Source organism: Rhinatrema bivittatum, chromosome 3 (assembly GCF_901001135.1).
Source record: "Rhinatrema bivittatum chromosome 3, aRhiBiv1.1, whole genome shotgun sequence".
NCBI classification, from domain to species: domain Eukaryota; kingdom Metazoa; phylum Chordata; class Amphibia; order Gymnophiona; family Rhinatrematidae; genus Rhinatrema; species Rhinatrema bivittatum.
The window spans coordinates 37,862,150-37,883,655 of NC_042617.1; the positions used below are offsets into that span (position 1 = coordinate 37,862,150).

The 21,506-nt window shown below is 46.9% G+C and overlaps 1 protein-coding gene across 3 annotated transcripts in view; it reads right to left on the reverse strand.

Annotated features, from left to right (window-relative positions):
- Positions 1-231: 231 nt before the first annotated feature.
- The window catches only part of TAF1A (TATA-box binding protein associated factor, RNA polymerase I subunit A), a 74,395-nt gene continuing 53,120 nt past the window's right edge, over positions 232-21,506 (reverse strand). For all 3 annotated transcript variants that reach the window (XM_029593150.1, XM_029593151.1, XM_029593149.1), the window contains 4 exons: positions 6,715-6,781; positions 4,182-4,305; positions 2,124-2,278; positions 232-1,155 (listed from right to left, as the gene is read on the reverse strand). In XM_029593150.1, the coding sequence (XP_029449010.1) occupies positions 1,046-1,155; positions 2,124-2,278; positions 4,182-4,305; positions 6,715-6,781 (456 nt within the window). In that variant the 3' untranslated portion in view covers positions 232-1,045. The remainder of the gene's footprint in view (positions 1,156-2,123; positions 2,279-4,181; positions 4,306-6,714; positions 6,782-21,506) is intronic.

Sequence of the window (21,506 nt, forward strand, 5' to 3'; positions counted from 1 at the left end):
AAAAGAGTAGTTTGAAGAACAAAGTATAATGATAGAACCGGCGTATTTATCAGCTAAGTAAAGAGGGAAGCATTCCTTTTTGCAGAATGAACAGGAACCAGTTAGAAGAACTTTGGAAAGTCGTCATTTTGAATTTTGGGTTGGGAGGTGCAGGGAGGGTGGGTCTGGGGGAACTGAGAAGCTAACATTCAGAAGAATTAACATTGCATTTTTGAATAATACTCAAAAAAAAAGTCTTAACATGGTTTGTATTGCAATATTATCATTGTGCAATTGTGTAATAAGCAAAGATGTTTGTATTGTTAAATGCCTTGTCCGAGTTTAACAAAAAGCGAGTTTCAACAAAAAAACAAAAACTGAAAAAATAAGGAATCATTTTTTTCCCACCGATTCTCCCACTGATGAATTCCCAGAACAAATACAATAAAAAGTGAAAACAAAGGCCCCTGTGCGTACACAAACAGCAGCTTGAATGATGTGATCTGAAAATGCTTCGCAGCCGGCTCACAACTTCTCCAGTTTGCAGGTGGCTTAGGTGTCTTATCTCTGCGACCTGGAAAGGTGAAAGGCCAAGTTAACCCATGCTGGGATTTGGACTCTCCTCTACGGCTGTTCACACAGCTCTGCACATTCCCATGTACAGAGACCAGGGATATTCCTTTCTGGTTCTATTGCAACGCAATCCCTGCAGGCTAGGAAGATCCGTTTAGGGCTGCAACGACTCGTCATTCCTGAAGAATTCCTGGGCTGCTGGGTACAAGCAAATACCAAAATATACAGTCACCGAGACACTGAGCTGCTGCAACCCAGTCTCCTTTATTCTGCTTCCAGATATCAAAATTATTTTTACAGCATCTGTACCTATAGGGTACCATGAAAAAAAACCTTGAAAAATATATTTATTTGTTTTAGCTGCACCGAGCCAGCAGCACAGAGTAAACTAATACACGCAGACACCACAAAAATCTGCTGGTTTTGTAGGCACTTCAACACCACCTCAGACAAATTAAGTAAGTCAGCAAGCATCTCCCAACCCAGGATGCGACTACTGCGGCTTTGCAAGGCTGTGCTTCTTCACAAATCTCTTCATGGTCTTCAGGTTTTCCTTCTGGACTTTGGAACCTTGATGTAAAATGGAGGTAAAATATTTGGAACCTAAAAAATAAAATGCAACTAAGATTTAGTGATGGGAGGATGACTAAAAAGTCTGAATATTTTGTTTGACAGTTTCTCCAGACACACAGACTGCAGCAAATCACCAGATATAAAAACCTCAAAAGAAAGCCACAGGCCCTCCCGTGCATGGAGTGACTTAAAATGTGCCTACAACGAGCGATACTCATTCCCCCCTTTCATGGTTTATAAATCGCACGACAGTGAACTACCGTGGCCGGGTTACAGGGAGTAAAAATAAGGGGCACTGTGCCTAAGGTTCCTGGCAGAGGATACGCCTGACTGAGGGGGTGGGGAGGGGACACAGGGGCAGGGACACGGACACAGCTTTGGAAGCCCTCCCTATTGATCCAAGGCCATCAGTGGACTGCTGGGCAGCATAACACGGACACCTGCCACAGCATAAATAACCGAAGAGTAAATTCAGAGGAAAAAAACAGGGAGTGTGGAAATAGAGAAAGATATGCAAGACTTAGTATTCCAAATAAATAAATAAATAAAATTAAAAAAAAAACAAAACAAAAAAAAAAAACGCAAAACTAAGAATACACAAGGACAAAAAAAAAAAAAAAGGCTGGGAAGCAAAAGAGCCACGCTGCTGTTCTGCCTAGTGCTGCACTTCTAAAATGGGTTCAGAGGGCAACGCTTCATATTTCTGGCTACTAGAACATTTTAGTGCAAACAAAAAAAGGGCCAATATTTTTAACTTGGGGAAAAATCTCTGCCTCGGATCTACAACAGATTCTGAGCCCCCGAGCAAAGCAGGAATCCAATCCTTAAGACACCGGCCCTCAAACCCAGTCCTGGAAGGGCAGTCACACGGCACCAGGAAAGGTAACTCAGCTGATAGCCAAACACGAAGAACGCGGGGGATCTTTCATGAGCTTGTTCTGTGCCCCATTAACCAGAAAACTCTTCTTTTTAACCATCCAAGAATGAAAGGAAAGTACCTTTCCACATCACAATTCCAGCCACCAGGGCTTTCTTGCAGGCAAGATGTTTACTGCACCGCCAGTCCTCCCTGGCCAAGAAACTGCTGAAGTGGAAGGCAGGCCACCAGCCTTTTCTGGAGTTCCACTCCGCCTGCACCCAGTCACGATGACCGCTACAAAAGGAAGTGGAAAAAAAAAAAAAATTATAAATTTATAAGCCCAAAAGAAAAAAAACAAACAACTGCGTTGTATTTTATTAAAAGAAATTAATAACAAATTAATAAAATCCTACCACCACTTGGCCCCGCCTGAGACGATCCCACTAGGAGTCTGCTTGGCCATCAAGTGACCGCACATTTCTCAGGCAGCAGTGGTGATCCAGCTTACAGATTGCCAAGATCAGACTTCCAAGCACAGATAAAGATGCGTGTGCTGGATTTTCAGCAAGGCGCTCCTGCACTTAATTTTCATCCTGTTTTTGTACAACGCTCTACTCATTAAGTAGCTCTGGCAGCCACATTGGGCTTGGAAGTAAACAAACAAACTGGGATCTTTCATGACGCAATACCTTTCCATCCCTGCTCCCGGGATAATTTGTGTTCAGGTAACTTATTACCTGGTAAAGAGAGGCAGCGATGTAGGCACTCTGGAGGCAGGGCTGAACGTCAGCCACCAGTGCCAATCTTCAGAGCAAAGCAGCTGAGGTTAGCCAGGTAAGGCTGATCAGGAAAAACAGCTGGCCCTAGAGTAACTCGGGTATGTTCAGCGGAAAACTTATCCAGCTCCAGGCTGCTGAATATTTCCCGCTCACCGACCCACTGAATGACTGCCAAGCTCGCTGAAGTCAATACGAGAGGATGCAACACGTGGCCCCTACTGAGCACACAACTCATACTGGCAAAATAGCAAAGGGCGGGCCCCTTCCTCAGAATCCCCACGCGCAGAGGCTTTATTAAAAACTGTACGGCCGTCCGAATAAACGCATTGCATCAACGGAAAAAGAATGGCAAAGGCCTCGGAACCAGAGCTGGGATAATTTGTGCAGAAGAAAGAGGCAAAGATGTTTGCTTTCTCTTTAGAGAAATAGGAGTGTGTTAAAATGTTACACCCCCTCCCCCTCAGAATATATTTAACAGCAAAACGTTGGCGTTCCCCTGAACAGCGGGGCCCGGGTAGTTGGCCCACTTCTCCTTGCCTCCAAGACCTGATGAAATGCACAGCGGTGGACTCTTCATGCGGATTTGTTTCTGAGCACATGGTGTACACGCCTCTGTTAAGCTTGAACATTTGCTGTTGCCTTTTCAAGATTAATTGCAGGGGAGAGGAGGTATAAGAATTAGTATAAAATACATATATGGTTACGGAAGGCAACACTCTTCAAAGTCTCAGAGTTTAGAAGGGGCAGTCGGGATGAGCCACCTGGACTTAAGCTGCAGTCAGGCTCTGTGCTTCCGCGCGCGACTTGGTTATATAGCTTGTGGCATTTGATATCCAAATGCCAGGGAAAGAAGGCATTAAGTTTGTCTAAAATGGGGGCTGGCCGGGTTACAGGGTCTAGTCTACGCTGAAATGCAGCAGTGGGTTCATCCATGTGCTTATTTACTGATTGGCTACACATTTCCAAATGTGTATCTGGACAACTGTTGCTGTACGATCCATAACCAGAAAATAGATCAAGGTGGTGAGGGGCAGAGAGGGAGCGTCATCTTGTCCCTCAATTGCATTCACCCGTACAGACGACTTCCTGTTTGGGCCCTTCCCTGTGAAACAGACTTAAAACGTATTGTGGTATGGGAGCGGGGTGGACCAGGGGGGGGCATGGGTTGCAAGGCAGCGCTGTGGTCTGGTGGCCAAACGTTTACGTAGAAGACCCAAGCTCATGTCTGTGCAAGTCCAGTAGCACTAGAGAAACGATAAGTAGTAGCATCGGGGGGAGATACTTTTGCCAGCCCTTCTCCCAGGACTGAAGGATTCCTTTCAGCCTTTACACTCTGCACAGCTGTCCAGTAACTGGAGAGGAAGCCGCCTACAAAACCACTTTCTTCTATTCCCCCCGCGGCATGTGCTAACGCTTACCATTTAAGGGCTTTTTTCATTTTTTTGGCTAAACACGTCCAGGCCTTTGTGCTCTCTTTCCACTCTGAAAAATCCAGGACATCAAAAATAACCTGCAGAGCCATTCTATGGTGCTTCTCTTTACCTGAAATTAGAACGAAATACCAAAATTACTACAACAGTGGCAGAACCTGTGGAAAATAACTTCCCTTTCCGATGGCAGCTGCATCAGGAGCTCTGGGGCTCCTGCCCGCCGGCCCGTGGCAGGGTGAAGAGTCGGACCAATCTCTTTGGAAGCTCGCAAGTCAAGTGGGAGTTACTGACTGCGCAGCCCCTCGGTGGGAGAGCGCCAGATTAGGTGGGTGGGATGCTTTGGGATTGAGAATTATTTGATTGCAATTCTAAGGGCCTTCATTTTCAGTTTTTATTTTATTGTGCCTGGGAATTTCAATGTTAGAACAAAAAAGAAAAAAAAAACATCTCCTGTGTGTTATATCAAAGTCCTTTTCTCACCGATTTGTTTTGTTGTAATATTAAAATTCCCCGACAAAATAAAATAAAAACAGAAAAAGTACGTCGCTACCTATTACCTATTTATTATGCACCAAATTCATGCTGCGTACTATGGAGGGAATTTTTTTTTTTTTTTTTTACTATATTATATTCCAATGCCAGCTGCTTTGAGTCATTGTGAGAAAAGTGGGCTGTAGACGTACTTTGAACTGCTTGGATAAACTGCTTTACAAGCAATGCATCACATTTAATAAATATCATCAAGAAGAAACAGAATCAGTCTCACTCCTAAAGGCCAGGCTAGTGTCTGCACAGAGCTCATGGATACACGAGACCCGCTATTCAAATGCTTGTTCGCACGTATTGTAAACATGAAACTCGGGGCAGGAGGAAGCAGCCAAATGATCGGCGAAGAGCAGGGCAACCTCAGCCACCCAGGAGGGGGCTCAGACAGGCTTAGTGCTAGAAAAGGCCGAATTCCCTGTGCTTGGCAAGCAGGGTACTCAGTCCCAAATGACAATTTTGAAGATCATAGCTTATAACACAAAATAAATAAATAAAATAATAGGAAGACCAAAAGCAAGATTCATTCACAGGGCACAGGAGGAAACCCGTGCCCTGCATAACAGCAGGTGCTGTACTGCACACGTCCCAAGCTTTGGAGGGAGCCCTGGCCTGTGTTCTCTGGCCAAGGACTAATGCTGATATGGCTGGGTTAGATGAGAGGAAAGAGTTACAAAAAAAGGAGGTAAAATGCCCAGGCAGCCATGAATGGAGCCCCATGGCCCTGTAGCACCAGTAGAAGCAAGTCCCAGTTGAGTTGGGAACCCAAAAGGAGCAGGAGAATATTATCAACCATTAAAACTTTACATTTTGTATGTATTTTTGGCATTTAAGTCTTCAAAATAGAGGGTGATATTCAAGGAAGGGGAGGTGTCGAGCGATCTTTGCTAACCCTAAACTAAAGGCCCTTAGTGTTGAACTGCTCTTGTGAAAGGACAGAGCCTAGAAACTCATGCTACAGTCAGACTGAAGGGGGAGCTCTTCCTCTGGCTTTGCCTACATGCCGGCAGAAAGCCGGGACTTCCCTCTAGGCACCTGGCGGCACCTTCTCACAAGCAGTAGTGCCTCATCAGACCCGTCCCCTGAAAGGCGCAGGGGGTGGGGGCCAGTGACATTCGGAGCACCGTATACTAGAAGCGTCACTGGCCCCGCCCCTGCGCCTTTCAGGGGGGGGGGGGGCCTCGACAACTCAAGCTGAACCGTGCTTGTGAGAAAGCAACCCCGGGATGGTGAAGACTGCACCCCTTTTTCAGCACGTCGCATGTTCAGAAGAATACACCCCCACACCTGTCCCACCTGCATCCTTGGAGAGAATCCATTCTCAGAAGAGGGACTCCCCTCTACCCGCTCTTGCGTGTATACGTATATATTTTCCATCTCGGGCAACTCTTTGTCTAGTCCCTCTCAGTCTCCTCCATGTCTGCGTAGCCTTTAACCAAATGCAGCTCTCACTATCCCCTCCCCTTCCACTGGTAAAGCCACTTTTCCTTTCTTAGAAATCACCGCGGGAGAGCGGCAGCTCCTTTTAGTTTACTATACTGCTTTCTGTAAATATGTATGTTTTTATCGTAAGCCGCCAAGAGCACTGGATTATCGCGGTATACTAATGTTTGAAATAAATATATATATACACAATAGTTAAGGAGGAGTGCAGCTGTATAAAAACAGACTAACCAAAGGGCTGACTGAAAAGGCATCATTTATTTTGCCTTTCACAACCCATGTGCTTATCAGTTCTTTCATTCTCCTGGTATCTGGTGGCATGAAACGCAGCTCAAGTCTGTCATTAGCATGCGCAGTCACACAGCCCCGGCAAAAATAAATACTGACAGGGTAAACACGGCAGGCCCATCAACAAGCTGCCAGCCCTTTCATTCATTTCATTCAGTGGTGCACGGGAAACTCCCAAATCTCCCCAGGCAAGGTGAGGTGGGAGAAGAGCAGTTTACTCAGCGATCTGGAAGTTTGCAGGACGTACCTGACCGCTGAAGCAGCTCGGTGAATTCCAGCATCAGCTGATGAGAAGGGACCAGGCCATGCAGAACCTGAAACACAGGGGGCGGGGGTCATTCAGTGTCACATTTACAGAATGGAAGTTTGTTCCAGTAGATTTAAAAAAAAAAAAAAAAAAGAGGGTGTGCAGATATAGATATACACACATGCACAAAAAATTCCTGGTTGCTCTCTAAACAGTCTGATTAAAGGAAAAATCGGTCCTTACCTGCTAATTTTCGTTCCTGTAGTACCATGGATCAGTCCAGACCGTGGGTTGAGCCTCCTGTCCAGCAGATGGAGGCAGACCAAAACTGAAAGGGTATCCTATATCAGGACAGAGCCTACCCTGCATCCCTTCAGTATAAACATTATCAAAGCAGATAACTAAAGATAACCAGTAGAAGATCAAGCAAGCAACAAAAGAACTGAGAAAATTGAACGATTGAATGAACTCTATATAATCGCTCTTGCATAGATATCCATTGTCATCTAGTAGATGCTTCCGATGCCTCAAACTATAATATAAAATTAAGGTATCCAATTACCTGCAGAGGAAGAAAACTTCGAGCGGACAGACAGACAGTACACAGGAGGGCATCTGGACTGATCCATGGTACTACAGGAATGAAATTAGCAAGTAAGAACCAAATTTCCTTTTCCTGTATGTACCTGGATCAGTCCAGATCATGGGATGTACCAAAGCTTCCCTACATAGGGTGGGACAGAGCCAGTCCTGCTCGAAGCACCTGCCATCCGAAGGAGCCAAAAACAGGAGCCTGCACATCGAGGCAGTAATGACGAGCAAATGTATGCAGTGATTTCCACGTAGCCACCCTGCATATTTCCTGCGGAGAGACCAACTGACTCCCCGCCCAAGAAGTAGCCTGAGAACGCAAGGAACGTGCCTTTAGACCCTCCAGAACTGATTGGCTTTGACAGATATACGCCAACGCAATCACCTCCTTCAACCAACGAGCAATCGTAGCCTTAGAAGCCTTGTTGCCCCTATTTGGGCCATTCCATAAGACAAAGAGGTGATCTGAGACTCGGACCTTATTTGTAACCTGAAGATAACGCAGTAAAACTCGTTTCACATCAAGACACTGAAGATCACCCCCAGCCGTACTTGCTATGTCGTCAGAAGAAAACACGGGGAGCTCCACTGACTGATTGACGTGAAAGGAATACACAACCTTCGGCAAGAAGGAAGGTACCGTCTTGAGGGAGACCCTTGAATCAGAAAAACGTAGGAAGGATTCGCTGCAAGACAACGCTTGGATCTCAGACACCCTCCTGGTGGAGCAAATAGAAACCAAGAAAACGGTCTTAAACGTCAAATCCTTGAGAGTAGTCTGGCAGAGAGTTTCGAAGGGCACTTCGCAGAGGGCCCAAAGCACCAAGTTAAGACTCCACGAGGGACAAGTAGCCCGGACAGCAGATTCAAATGCTTGGCCCCCTTGAGGAAACAAACGACATCTGGATGAGCCGCCACTGCGTAACCATCAATACTGCCTAAGAGAGAGCCGAGAGCGGACACTTGCATCCTCAACGAGCTGAAAGACAAACCTTTAGAGAGGCCCTTCTGGAGGAAGGAAAGGTCCTGGGATACTGGAGCCTTCCGAGCCGGAATTCCGATTCCGCACATACATTCTCGAAAACCTTCCAGACCCAGATGTAAGCGATAGAGGTAGACGGCTTACGAGCCCGCAGCACAGTAGATATAACTTCTTCCTTATATCCCTTCTTTCTCAATCTCTGCCGTTCAAAAGCCAGGCTGCTAGACAAAAGCGAGCTGCCTGATCGAAAAATACGGGACCCTGCCGGAGAAGGCGTGGAAGATGGCAGAGGCGAAGAGGGCCGTCCATCATGAGGTTTACCAGATCTGCGAAGCACGGTCTGCAGGGCCACTCAGGTGCCACAAGAACGACGGGTCCCCGGTGAAGTTCTATTCTTCTGAGTAATTTTCCCACTAGAGGCCAAGGGGGAAACATGTACAAGAGAACGTCATGAGGCCAGGGAAGGACCAGGGCATCCACCCCTTCCGAACAGTGCTCCCTTCTGCAGCTGAAGAATCTGGGAGCTTTGGCATTGCTCAAAAGTAGCCATCAGGTCCAGGTGAGGAGGACTCCCACCTGCGGACGATCAGATACATCGCTTCGTCTGACAACTCCCACTCGCCGGGGTCTAGACGATGATGACTCAAGAAATCGGCTTGCACATTCTCCTTCCCCACAATGTGGGAAACTGCTAAGCTATCCAGGTGCTGCTCCGCCCAGGTGAAGAGCTTGATGGCTTCTAGGGCCACCAGATGACTCCTGGTTCCCCCCTGCAGATTGATATACGCTACCGTAGTGGAGTTGTCCGAGAGCACTCGCACCGCCTTGTGACGAATCACAGGAAGGAAGACCTTGAGAGCGAGGCGGACCGCTTGGGCCTCCAGCCGATTGATGTGCCAGCTGGGGGACTAGTATCCCTGCGTAGCCTGGGATTGACACACCGCTCCCCAACCTGAGAGGCTGGCATCCGTCGTGACCACGATCCACTGAGGAGTCTGTAAAGGCATCCCCTTCAGAAGGTGTACGAGCGACAGCCACCATTGTATGTTGGCGATGGTAGAGTTGGAGAGCCATCTGAAACTGCTCAGAAACCGGCTTCTAGTGGGATAGCAAAGCTTTCTGTAATGGTCACATGCGCAAAAGCCCAAGGAACCAGGTCGATAGTGGAAGCCATTGTCCCCAGGACCTGAAGGTAATCCCAGGCCGTGGGGAGCGGGAGAGAGAGAAAGTTGCACACTTGATCCGTACGTTTGAGCACCAGAGCGTCCGGCAGGAACACCTTGCCGACTCGGGTGTCGAAGCGCACCCCCAGAAATTCCAGGACCTGGGAGGGCTGGAGATTGCTCTTGGAAAAATTGACTATCCACCCGAGGGAGGTGAGGAGATCCAGGACCCTGTCGACTGCTATCCTGCAGAGAGTCATCGACGTGGCATGAATGAGCCAATTGTCCAGGTAAGGATGGACGAGGATCCTTTCCCAGCGGAGAGCAGCCGCCACCACTATCATGACCTTGGTAAAGGTTTGTGGCACGGTGGTGAGGCCGAACGGGAATGCCTGAACTGGAAGTGTTGTTCCAGAATGTTGAAGCGGAGATACCGATATGACACGATCACCAGAAGTATGTGTAGGTAAGCCTCCGTTAAGTCGAGCGAGGCCAGATATTCGCCTGAGCGAACCGCCGCCATCACAGCCCTCAAGGTCTCCATTCGAAAATGGGGATTCCCGAGGGCCCGGTTGACTCTCTTGAGGTCCAAGATTGGGCAGAAGAACTGTCCTTTTTGGGCATGATGAAGTAGCTGGAATACTGGCCGGCACCTTGTTCCTCCATTGGGACTGGGACTATGGCTCCCAGCTCCTGGAGTCTGCAGAGGGTTTGGCAGATGGCTGACCACTTCTGGCTTCCACAGGGAGAGACTATGTAAAGATCCGGCAAGTTCTGAGCAAACTATCACCTCAAGGACCCACTGATCCATCGTGATTTTGACCCATTCCTCAAGAAACAGGGAGAGACTCTCACCTAAGTTTGGAATGGAAGAATGGGCCAGCTGGATCTCATTGGGGAGCAGACTCTGCGGCCGAGAGTTGTGGGTTACCTTCTCGGAAGGCACGGGGGCCTCAAAAGGAATGAGACCAGGACTGGGATCTGGAGGAGGACCCCCTCGGGAAGGAATCCCGCGTTCTGTTATTATACCGCCACTGGCCTCTAAAGTGGGAGCGTGAAGGAAAGGATGACTTCGGTTATTTAGGGCGGTCCTCCGGCAGCTTATGGATCTTGTTCTCATCCAGGAATTTAATAAGCTGTTCAAGGTCCTCGCCAAAATGCAACTTACCCTTGAAAAGAAGTGTGCCCAACTGAGACTTGGAGGAAGAATCCGCAGACCAATTGCGCAGCCAGAGAAGACGTCTGGCCGACACTGCTGAGACCATTGCTCTGGCCTGCACGCGGAGTAAGTCGTAGAGGGCATCCGCCCCATACGTCACAGCGCCCTCCAGCCGTTCTGCCTGCTCTGCCTCTGCAGACGGGAGGTCCTGGATACTGAGCAATTGTTGAACCCACCTAAGGCTTGCCCGCTGCATGAGACTGCTGCAGATCATCGCCTGGACTCCTAAGGCCAAGATTTTGAAGATGCGCTTGAGATAAAGTTTGAGTTTGCGGTCTTAGACATCTTTCAAAGCTGTGGCTCCCACCACCTGGATAGTGGTGGGTTTGGTGACAGCGGATACGGAAGAAACCACCTTGGGAATTTTAAGCATCTCTAGGCATTCCTCGGGGAGGGGATAGAGCTTGTCCATCGCTCTACCCACTCGGAGCCCCGCCTCGGGAGCTTCCCATTCCCGAAGGAGCAGCAGCTTGTGCATGGGATGGAACAAGAAAGTGCGTGGAGGAGTCCTAAGTCCCGCCAGGAACGGGTCCACTTTAGCAGGCATCATGGCCGTAACCGAATCCTCCGGTGGTACCTCAATACCCAGCTCCTACAAAATGAAGGGAATGAGCGGCTCCAGCTTTTCCCTTTGAAACAAACTGAGCACTCGGGGGTCATCCCCCTCAAGTGGTGGACCTGGCAGCAACAAATCCGAATCTCGGTCCAAGTCAGGCACCGTGGGTGGCTGAGGCAGATCCGGAGGGGGTGGGGGGGGGGGGGGGAAGAGACTCCGGCACAGCCAGAGACTGCAGGGCAGACATCCGAGGGATTTTAGCATGGGGGGATCCCGCCTCCTGTAGGTCTGCCAGATAAGATTTGTGCATTAAGAGCACAAAGTCAGTTGAAAAACATGGCCTGGATGCAAGGGCTGGGGGGCAGGGGAAGGAGGGTCAGGGATCTCCTCCGGAGGACGCACGGGACTTAAATCGGGGGTAGAAATATGTAAATCTGGCTCCTCTCCCTCCTGCAGCCCCGATTCTGAAGTTATATTGATTCCCAAAATGGCTGCTGTTCCCACGGTTTGCTGAGCAGGGAACGGCTGAACATGCGGTGGGAGGTCCGCCCCCGGGTTGCTGGCTTAAATGCTACCGTGGAGGGGCCCTCTCCACCCGGCAGGCACCCGGAGCAAAGCCCATCAAGGGAGAGCTGTGTGGCAGGCTCCCCGCAGGCTAAGCATAGATTTGAACACGGCATGATCAAAAGGAAGAGCCGCCGCGAAGGAGAGAAACAGCTGAGCTGTGCTGCCCCTGTGAACGAGTGCAGGCGATTGAACCCTGCTTGCTACTGTCCCTGACTCAAACAGGGGTAAAAATAAGGCTGCCTTGTTCCAAATATTCAAACTACTTATTCTGTGTGTTTCTATTTTTTTTTTTTTAAAAGAGATTGCAGGGGAATAAACTTCCCTGCCAGAACACCCGGGGAATTAGAAGTCCTGGGGCCAAAGCAGCCAGTTAGGGGGAGTGACTGGACCACCAGTATCGCCCCAAAACACACAGGTCACCAGGTAAGGGAGCCTAGGCGGAGTAATCAAGGGGAAAGCCCCCCTAGGCCCCCTGAAGAGCGAGGAGACAGAGCTGTCTCCTGAAAATAAACAGATTTCTGAAACATTTTTTTTTCTTTTTAATTTGCTAAGATAAATGATACTTGCTTGATCTTGCCAAAAGAATGAGAGAAAAACCCCACAGGGAAATGGCAAACTAAGAAGGAAAAGGAACCGCAGGGTGAGCTGCCTGCATCTACTGGAGACAGAGAAATACTGAAGGGCTGCAGGGTAGGCTCTGTCCTGATATAGGATACCCTTTCAGTTTTGGTCTGTCTCCATCTGCTGGACAGGGGGCTCAACCCACAGTCTGGACTGATCCGGGTACATACAGGGAATTAAAATAGACAGTAATCTACTGAAACTGCTCAGTTTCACTAAAGTAACTGTCTGGAATGTTTATAATCAACTCTCAAAAATATATATTATAACCTCCATTCTCCCCCTCCTTCCCCCATAGAAAAATCTCTCTCTCTGTTTTAAATAGTAAATTCCCACCTGGACTAAGCATTTATTGTTCGTTATTGCCCTATGTGGGTTAAAGGCTGTAGGTTTTGCCTCCTTCAAAAAAGGTGTTTATAAATTAGGCACAAGTACCAACTACCCCAGGGGTCAGGAACCTTTTTGGCTGAGAGAGCCATGAACGCCACATATTTTAAAATGTAATTCCATGAGAGCCATACAATATGTTTAAAACTAAATACAAGTAAATGTGTGCATTTTATGTAAGATCACACTTTTAAAGTACAATAAGTCTCTGAAAATATTACACCAGGCCTTAAGACACCAATACATCTCCTATTAGGAAAACGGACCAAGTCAGGCTGCTATAGAGTCCTACACAAACTACACGCCAGCACAGAACCTCACCTGAATCACGTGCTGTCCCTCACCTAACATAGAATAAAGAGACCAAAACCCATAACTAGAAGCATGCAGAAAAAACTGAATTGGAAACTGCAACAAGCCGGAGTCTCTGTATGCAGTGTAACAAAGGAAAAAAGAAACATCACCCATCCTTATAAAACAAATCAAGAAATACAAAATCAGCAGCAGTAAAACTGTACTAACAAAAAGAACATATTTCGAAACAGCTGATGAGTGGACTATCCAATAATTAAAAACTCATATAAAACATTTCCAGATACCAACAAAATATTTCAAAACAGCAGACACAAAGACCCAGTAATGAAAAATAATAAGGATACAAAATTTTTTTTGCTCTGCATACCTGGGAACGTTTGATATCCAGGTGTCCTGAGATTGTTCTGAATTAGCAGGAGGTGGGGTGGTTTGCTTGGAACTTTCTCCTCTCTCTGTCACATACCAGCGCTCTCTCTCACACTGGCTCTCAATGACACACCTATACACACATGCTCTCAGTACTCACATATACACATGTTTTTTCTCTCTCACTTATATAGGCTCTTAATTACACATTTACACACATGCTGTCTATCTTTTCACGCTTACACACACACACAGGCTTTCAATCACATAAATACATGCTGTTTTTTTCTCTCACACACAGACTCTCATTCACATGCTTACAAACATGTCCGCTCTTTCTCTCATTTACACACAGGCTCTCAATCACATACTCACATGCTCCCTCACCTAAACCAGCTCTCAATCACACACAGACACACATGATCTCTCTCTTACTTATACACACAGGCTCTTAATCATACATACACATGATTTCTCTCACACACAAAGGATCTCAATCATACACACATACTCTTTCACACAAACAGGTTTTCAATCACAAACTTACACATACAGGTTCCCAATGGTAAACTTACATTCATGCTCTCTCTCTCACAGGCAGGCTCTCAATCACAGACATACTCTCTTTCACATATACAGGCTCTCAATCATTCACATACATGCAATCTCTCACTCACACACACAGGATCTCAAACACACATGCTTGCTCGCTCATTCACTCTCCCTCCCCCACCCCGGGAACTCGCGGCAGCAGCAGCCTCCTCCCAACGCTAACCTCCTTCATTTTCAGCCCTCACGGAGGCGGAGTCCCATCGGCCGCGGTTGAAGCTCTTCATTTTCCTCCGAGCCACGCTGCAGTCTTCTTTTCGTCGGACCGACTCAGACTCTTCTTCCCGCGCACGCACCAGACGCTCACCACTTCCTCTTCTGGGCCGCGGGGGGGGGGGGGGGGGGGGCGGGGGGCGGGAAGAAGAGAGCACGCCGGTGCTGCTGACTCCAGCTATTCTGCTGCGTTCCGCCCAGGCTGACAGCATTTTAAGCCCGGGCGGAGGAGGACCGGGGAGCAGCTGGGTCAGCGGGGGACTGGAAAGTGTGGCGACACTTGTCTGCGAGCCAGATGCAGCCCTCAAAAGAGCCATATCTGGCTCGCGAGCCATGGGTTCCCGACCCCTGAACTACCCCATTAGCTTGCTCTCTGGTTTGCAGAGTGCTCGGTTCTTATCGTTACTGTCTAGCTAACGCCATCCACTGATTAACACTTCTTAATGTTCAGCTGAGCCTGCTAACTGCCTCCAAAAAAACCCCCAAAACCAAAAATGTATAGACAGGAGAGCCCGATTTCAGTGCTGGGAAAAATCATGGAGACAGTTATAAAGAATAAAAATCACAGAACATTTATATAGACCTGTTTTGATGGGACACAGCCAGCATTGGATTTACCCAAGGGAAGTCTTGCCTCACAAATCTCCTACATTTTTTGTTTGGAAGGGGTGAATCAACATGTGGACAAAGGTGAACTTGTAAATGTGGTGGATTTGGATTTTCAGAAGGCATTCGATAAAGTCCCACATGAGAGGCTTCTAAGAAAACTAAAGAGTCATGGGATAGCAAATTGGTTAAAAGACAGGAAACAGAGAGTGGATTAAATGGTCAATTTTCATACTCAAAAAAGGTAAACAGTGGAGTGCCTCAGGGATCTGTACTTGGACCGGTGCTTTTCAATATATTTATAAATGATCTGGAAAGGGATACGATGAGTGAGGTGATCAAATTTGCAGATGACACAAAATTATGCAGAGTAGTTGAATCTCAAGCAGATTGTGATGAATTGCAGGAGGACTTTGCAAGACTGGAAGATTAAAATTTCATCTGCCATTTGGAAACCCAAAGTGAACAAGTGCAAAGTGATGCATATAAGGAACAATAACCCTTGTTGTAGTTACACAATGTTAGATTCTATCATAAGAGTTACCATCCAGGAAAGATCTAGGCGTCATAGTGGATAGTACATTGAAAACGTTGGCCAAGTGCACTGTGATGATCAAAAAAGCAAACAAAATGTTAGGAATTAAGGGAATGGAATATAAAAAACGAAGAATGTCATAATGCCTCTGTATTGCTCCATGGTGAGACCGCACCTTGAATACTGTGTACAATTCTGGTTGCCGCATCTCAAAAAAGATATAATTGCGAAGGAGAAGGTACAGAGAAGGGTGACCAAAAGAAGAGGCATGGAACGGCTGCCCTATAAGGAAAGGCTAAAGAAGTTAGGGATGCTCAGTTTGGAGAAGAGACAGCTGAGGGGGGATATGATAGAAGTCTACAAAATCATGAAAGGACTTTAAGTTATTGTAAATCGGTTATTTACTTTCTCCAATAATAGAAGCACCAGGGGGGGGGCACTCCATGAAGTTAAGAAGTAGATCATTTAAAACAAATTGAAAAAAAATTTTTTCACTCAGTGCATAGTTAAGCTCTGGAATTCATTGCCAGAGGATGTGGTTACAGCAGTTAGTGTAACTGGGTTTAAAAAAGGTTTGGATAAGTTCCTAGAGGAAAAATCCATAAACTGCTATTACAGTAATTAATAAGCAATAGTAGCTTGTGATCTATTTAATGTCTGGGTACTTGCCAGGTACTTGTGACTTGCAGTGGCCACTGTTGGAAACAGGATGCTGGGCTTGATGGGCCCTTGGTCTGACCCAGTATGGCATATCTTATGTTACAAACCACCACCCCTAAATTCTGGTATTTTCCTCAACCTGTGTGTGTTCCTCTTCCGCCACAGAAACTAGTTTCAATGATCAAACACGAGGGCAAGCACAGAGGTCACAAGGAGTAGCCTCAACTGATCAGAGATACCAGAAAGGAGCTAGGCAAATGCTTAAGTCTAAAAATATTTCCTGGATTGCCCACCGCCCTGTGCTCTACAAGCAGAAAGCTGTGGGCTGTTTGGCCTACAGGCGTCATGCACATCCATTCAAGGTGGGACATACACTCCGGCAAAACTGTCTCCCTTGCAAATGCTCCCATCGTGTACTCAATCAAAAAATTAAACAAGGAATACAGAAAGCTTCCACCACATCGATTTTAGTCTGAGCTCTTTTCTATCTGCTTCATGTAACTTCCGATCTTAAAAAGTTTAAGCTTTTGCTATAGCTGAATTAATCTTGTAAGATTAACTCCAACCAGTTCTGTCAGCTGTCTCACCCTTCTGTAAACACATCACCTCGCCCCTCTAACTTTACAATTTACAGTTTTGAAATCAATCACCACCCCTAATGCAACCCGTAATTTAAATATTTAGTCCCCAATATATGAAATTGGTCCAACAGAAGATTATCAACTACAGTCTATTTGCTGGTGTTTATTTCTATGTAAAAGAAATAAAAAGCCATAAATGAAATTCTCTTCTGACGGTTAAGCATCCAATCGTCTCTTCCTCCCCCCCCCAAACACACAAGGAAGGGCTGCAGGAGTGGTGGAGCGGCGCCTGCTCTCATGAAACTAATATCTGGTGCCCCCAGCTGGCCAAAGAAAGAACTGCAGCTACAGTGAGAAAAGTGCAGGCGGCCCAAAGGGAGGAGGAACAGAGGTCAAAGGGCTTAAAGCCAGCAAGCAGCTAAATCAGTCAAGCTGAACTCTCTCAACAGCTTGGTTAGTGCAGGGGCAAGAACTAAGAAAAACCTAACTATAGGACCTAAGGTTTCAGCTTAACAGAAGTCAGCTTAAGGCAGAAGGAAGTTACACAGAATGTCGGAGGTTAAACGGCAAGACCAGCGCCAGCTCATCCGCCCACCTCCCATATCATGTTCCTTTGCACTTTATGGCTGTGTGCAGGGGGAGGTGTGTGTGAGAGTGTGTGTGTGTGTGGGGGGGGGGGGGGGGGTGTCTTCTCACCGCTCTGCATTCCCGTTTCCTCCAATTTGTTTATTGGGGGGAGGGGGTGCACACTACTGATTTGCACTTAACTTTGGGAGCGTATGAGTGGGGTGAGGTGGGGGGTCCCCCTCACCTTGTGCTGCTGCCTCCTCCCCCCACCATAGCACTGCCACCAGGAACCTAGGCTCCATCTTCACTACCCTTTCCTTACTCCTAATCAGCTTCTCTCGCATCTTTCAGTTCCCTCTCATCTAGGCCTCAATTTTTCTCCCTCCTACACTTCCATTCCCTTTATGTCTCCCACATCATTTCCTTAGCCCTTTACCTCCTTTCCTATCCTGACACCTCGCCTACACCAACCCTCCATTTCTACCTCTAGCTCACTTACCTCCTCTCTTTATATCCCTGTACTCCCCCCCCCCTTTCCCAGTATCCATCCCACTACATATTATTTCCCTCCCTCTTTGCACACAGGTCACGTTGGTTTTCCCCTCCAAGTACCTGATCGCAAGAGATGTTGAGATTGCATTCGAGCAACAAGTGCAGCTCCCCCACCTCGCTCCCCAGGCCACAGGTTACAGCAAGCAGAAGGTGGGCAGGACAGCTCAACACAGGTTCAGCAGGTTGGCTGCAGGCAGCAGACGTGGAACTGGAATGCAGCCATGACCCAACTTTGATTCAGAAACCGGGCACTGCTGGAATTAAAGTTGTGCGCAGTTTAAAAGGAAAAAAAAACCTTCTCCCATGGTTCAGGCCGAGCGAACCGTTAGCCCCCATCTGGACACGTGTTTTCGACGCGCTATTATTACCCCTTATATAGTAAGGGGTAATAGCGCGAGGAAAACACGTGTCCAACCCCCCAAAAACTAATAGCGCCCGCAACATGCAAATGCAAGTCGATGGGCCTATTAGTTAGTCCTGCGCAATACAGAAAGTAAGATGTGCAGCCAAGCTGCACATCTTACTCTCAGAAATTAACGCGTGCCCAAAGGCAGGAGTTAATTTCGGCTGGCAATTTTGCCGGCATCTGTTTTCCGAACCCCTGGCTGTCAGCAGTTGGACAACCAACGCTGGTAAAATTAAGCGTTGGCTGTCAAACCCGCTGACAGCCGCCGCTTCTGCCAATAAGGAGGCGCTAGGGATGCGCTAGAGTCCCTAGCGCCTCCGTATTAGCGCGGGCCCTCATTTGAATACTCTATCGCGTGCTCAGGAGAGTGGGCACTCACCTCGGAGCGCTGGCTCTCCCGCGCGATTTACTGAATCAGCCCGCTTGTGAGTTGCTACGTAAAGCAGGTTTGCTTATCGTACTCTGTGTTTTTCGTAGATAGCAGGATGAATTAACCATGACCTGTGGGGTGATGTCATCTGGCGGCACTGAACGGACCTCTCTCTCCAAGCTAGTAGAGCGTTTTCTCTCAGCACATGTGAGAATTCCCACCCTGGTGCTGCCTCGTCAGCTCCCTCAGTCGATTTGAAAGCTAAAATAAGCAAGTCAGGGGGGCAGGTGGCTTTTTAGCATGGCCAGTTCATCCTGCTCTCTACAGAAGACACCGTTTACGGTAAGCAAACTTGCCTTTTCCGTCGATAAGCAGAACTTGCAGGGCTTGGAGTCCCAAGCTGAGGGTTGCAATGGAGCGATTACTACAAAAGCAACCTGAACCCACCATTGGGTGTGGACTACTGGGTGAACAGGCTGCGCAAAACTGCTTGTGCAGATTTACTGTCACTGTTTGATAGATGGTTTAAGACAGTAAAGGTGTGTATTACAGCTTTGTAGAGGTCTCCGAGAAGTACAGCTTGTAGACGAGCTACTGATGCAGCCATGGTTCTCACTTGATGAGCCTTGATAAAATCTGTTATTTGGATGCCTGCTAGAGTATAACAGTGTTATACCAGCCAATTGGGCAATGTTCGTTTGGCTACTACTATGCTTAATTGATTAGGAGCGTAAGAGACAAAGAACTGCAAAGCTTGGTGATGTAGTTGAGTTCTTTTGTAGTAAAGCCAAAGTCTTTTTAGGGCTTTTTCACCATCATACATATGTGATCTTAGGAAGAATGTAGGAAACACAATGGCTTGATTAATATGGAACGATAAACTAGAACTTGAAATTCACGGATCCTTCTGGCTGTTATTGCTACCAGGAATATTTCTTTCCATGTTAGAAACTTGAGAGAAGTCAACTCTAAAAAGGTTTGAATTGCAATTTCATGAGTTGTGCCAGAACCACGTTTAGATCCCATGGAACAGGAGGTTTTACAGCTGGAGGACTAATGTGCAAGTAAACCTTTCATGAACTTGGAAATTAATGGATGAGTGGAGATAGTACACCTATCAGTTTGTGTATGGTAAGCAGCTATAGCGCTAAGATGTACTCTTGCTGATGAAATGCTGAGACCTGAAGTAGAAAGAGATAGCAAATTGTTAAGTAACTCTTTGGCCTTGCATGAAAATGGGTCCAAGGAACTGTGTTGACACCATGAGGAAATATTTTCCATTTAAAGTTGTAGGCTCTCCTAGTTGATGGTTTTCTGGTGGATACTAATTTGTCTTTAACTTTCTTTAGTAATAACAATCTGGCAATTATTGAGTGCTCAACATCAAAGTCTCCAGATTGAGGAATGGGAGGTTTGGATGAAAAAGAGGTTAATAAAGATTAATCTGATCCTAGATGGATTGGGAGAACTGCTGGACAGCTGCAACAGACATACAAACCAACTTGCCTGGGCCATGCTAGATCCTTGAAAATCTTTTTTTTTTGCACCATTTTGGATATTAGTGGAATCAGTGCAAAAGCATACATGAGATCTCCATTCCAGTCAAGTAGAAAAGCATCCTGCACTGCTGGGAAATAGAGCAAATGTTTTCTAGTTTTCCGTTTTGCTCCGATGCAAGCAGGTTGATTGCTGGAAGACCCGTAGACGAAAAAGCTTGTTGGCTGCTCATTGTTATAGAGACCATATGTGTGGTCAAGTGAGACTTGTAGAGGGTCAGCAGTATTGTGGCTAATGGTTTACTGGCTAACGGTCTTATGAGTCTGGCCAGCTCTAAAAGAATTGTTATTGTTTTAACTTGTGCCCTAGCTAATTTGAGGGTGCTGGCAGAATCTCTTGCAAGCACAGCCATGGGAAACTTGCCATATTCGGAGGACACACAGGTGTCTGGTTGGCAGAACGCCCAGAAAGAACCGTGTGGGGTATCAGAGTGAGATAGAAGGGACTTTCTGAGAGGCAGATAAGAGAACAATACAACAACATCTTAGAAATAGAAATGCGTAGATCAAATGTTTTGCACACAACTGCAGTAGGGAGAAGTTGCATAAAAGAAAGATAAGAACAGAGTCAGTGGAGAGTGTTTCGGTCTAGCTTGTGTATGTCATAACACCTTTCCCAGGAAGAGAATCACCAACCAATCGATTGCCTGTTATTCTCTCTCATACTGTATTTTATCCCGGCATAAAGTAAAAAGAAACTTTTGATTTTTAAGACAGACTGAATCTTGAGTTTTTCTCTTCCTTTTGGTTCGTGGTCAGCCAAGGTGTGATAAAAACATAGGAGAAGCACCTTGAAGGTTCAGCTGAACAGACTGCTGAGACAATCTGCTGTGTTGGAAATCGCTGGAAGGTAGCAGGCTTGCAGGGACGATGGCATGGTGACGTTTGGTTGCCCATCCCCATATCTTTATCGCTTCTAGGCAAAGAGCCCATGCCCTTGTGCCTCCTTGTTTGGTTACACAGAACATGGTGACTTGGCTGGCTGTCTGGATAAGGACGCTCCTGCCTTTGAGTCTAGTAAAGGTTTTTAGAGCGTATCAGACTGCTCTCAATTCTAGGAGATTGATTTAAAATTTTTCTTGGCATGATCAAGTTCGTCGAGTCCGAAAAGAGCCTGTGTGTGATCTCCAACCTCGTGTGGAGGCATCCATTGCCCACATTACTTAGTGCAGAGTGGAACATAATGGTGAACCCTCTTGAAGACTGAGAGGGTGTAGCCACCAATGTAGATCCTGTTTCATTTCAATCAAAATCTGTACTTTTGTAGTCAGAGGTTAAGTCAGCTGATCCCACTATAAACAAAAACCCCGCTGGAGGTGTCGCAATCCCGTGGATTGCTGCCGTGTGGCCCAAAACCATCATCACTTCTC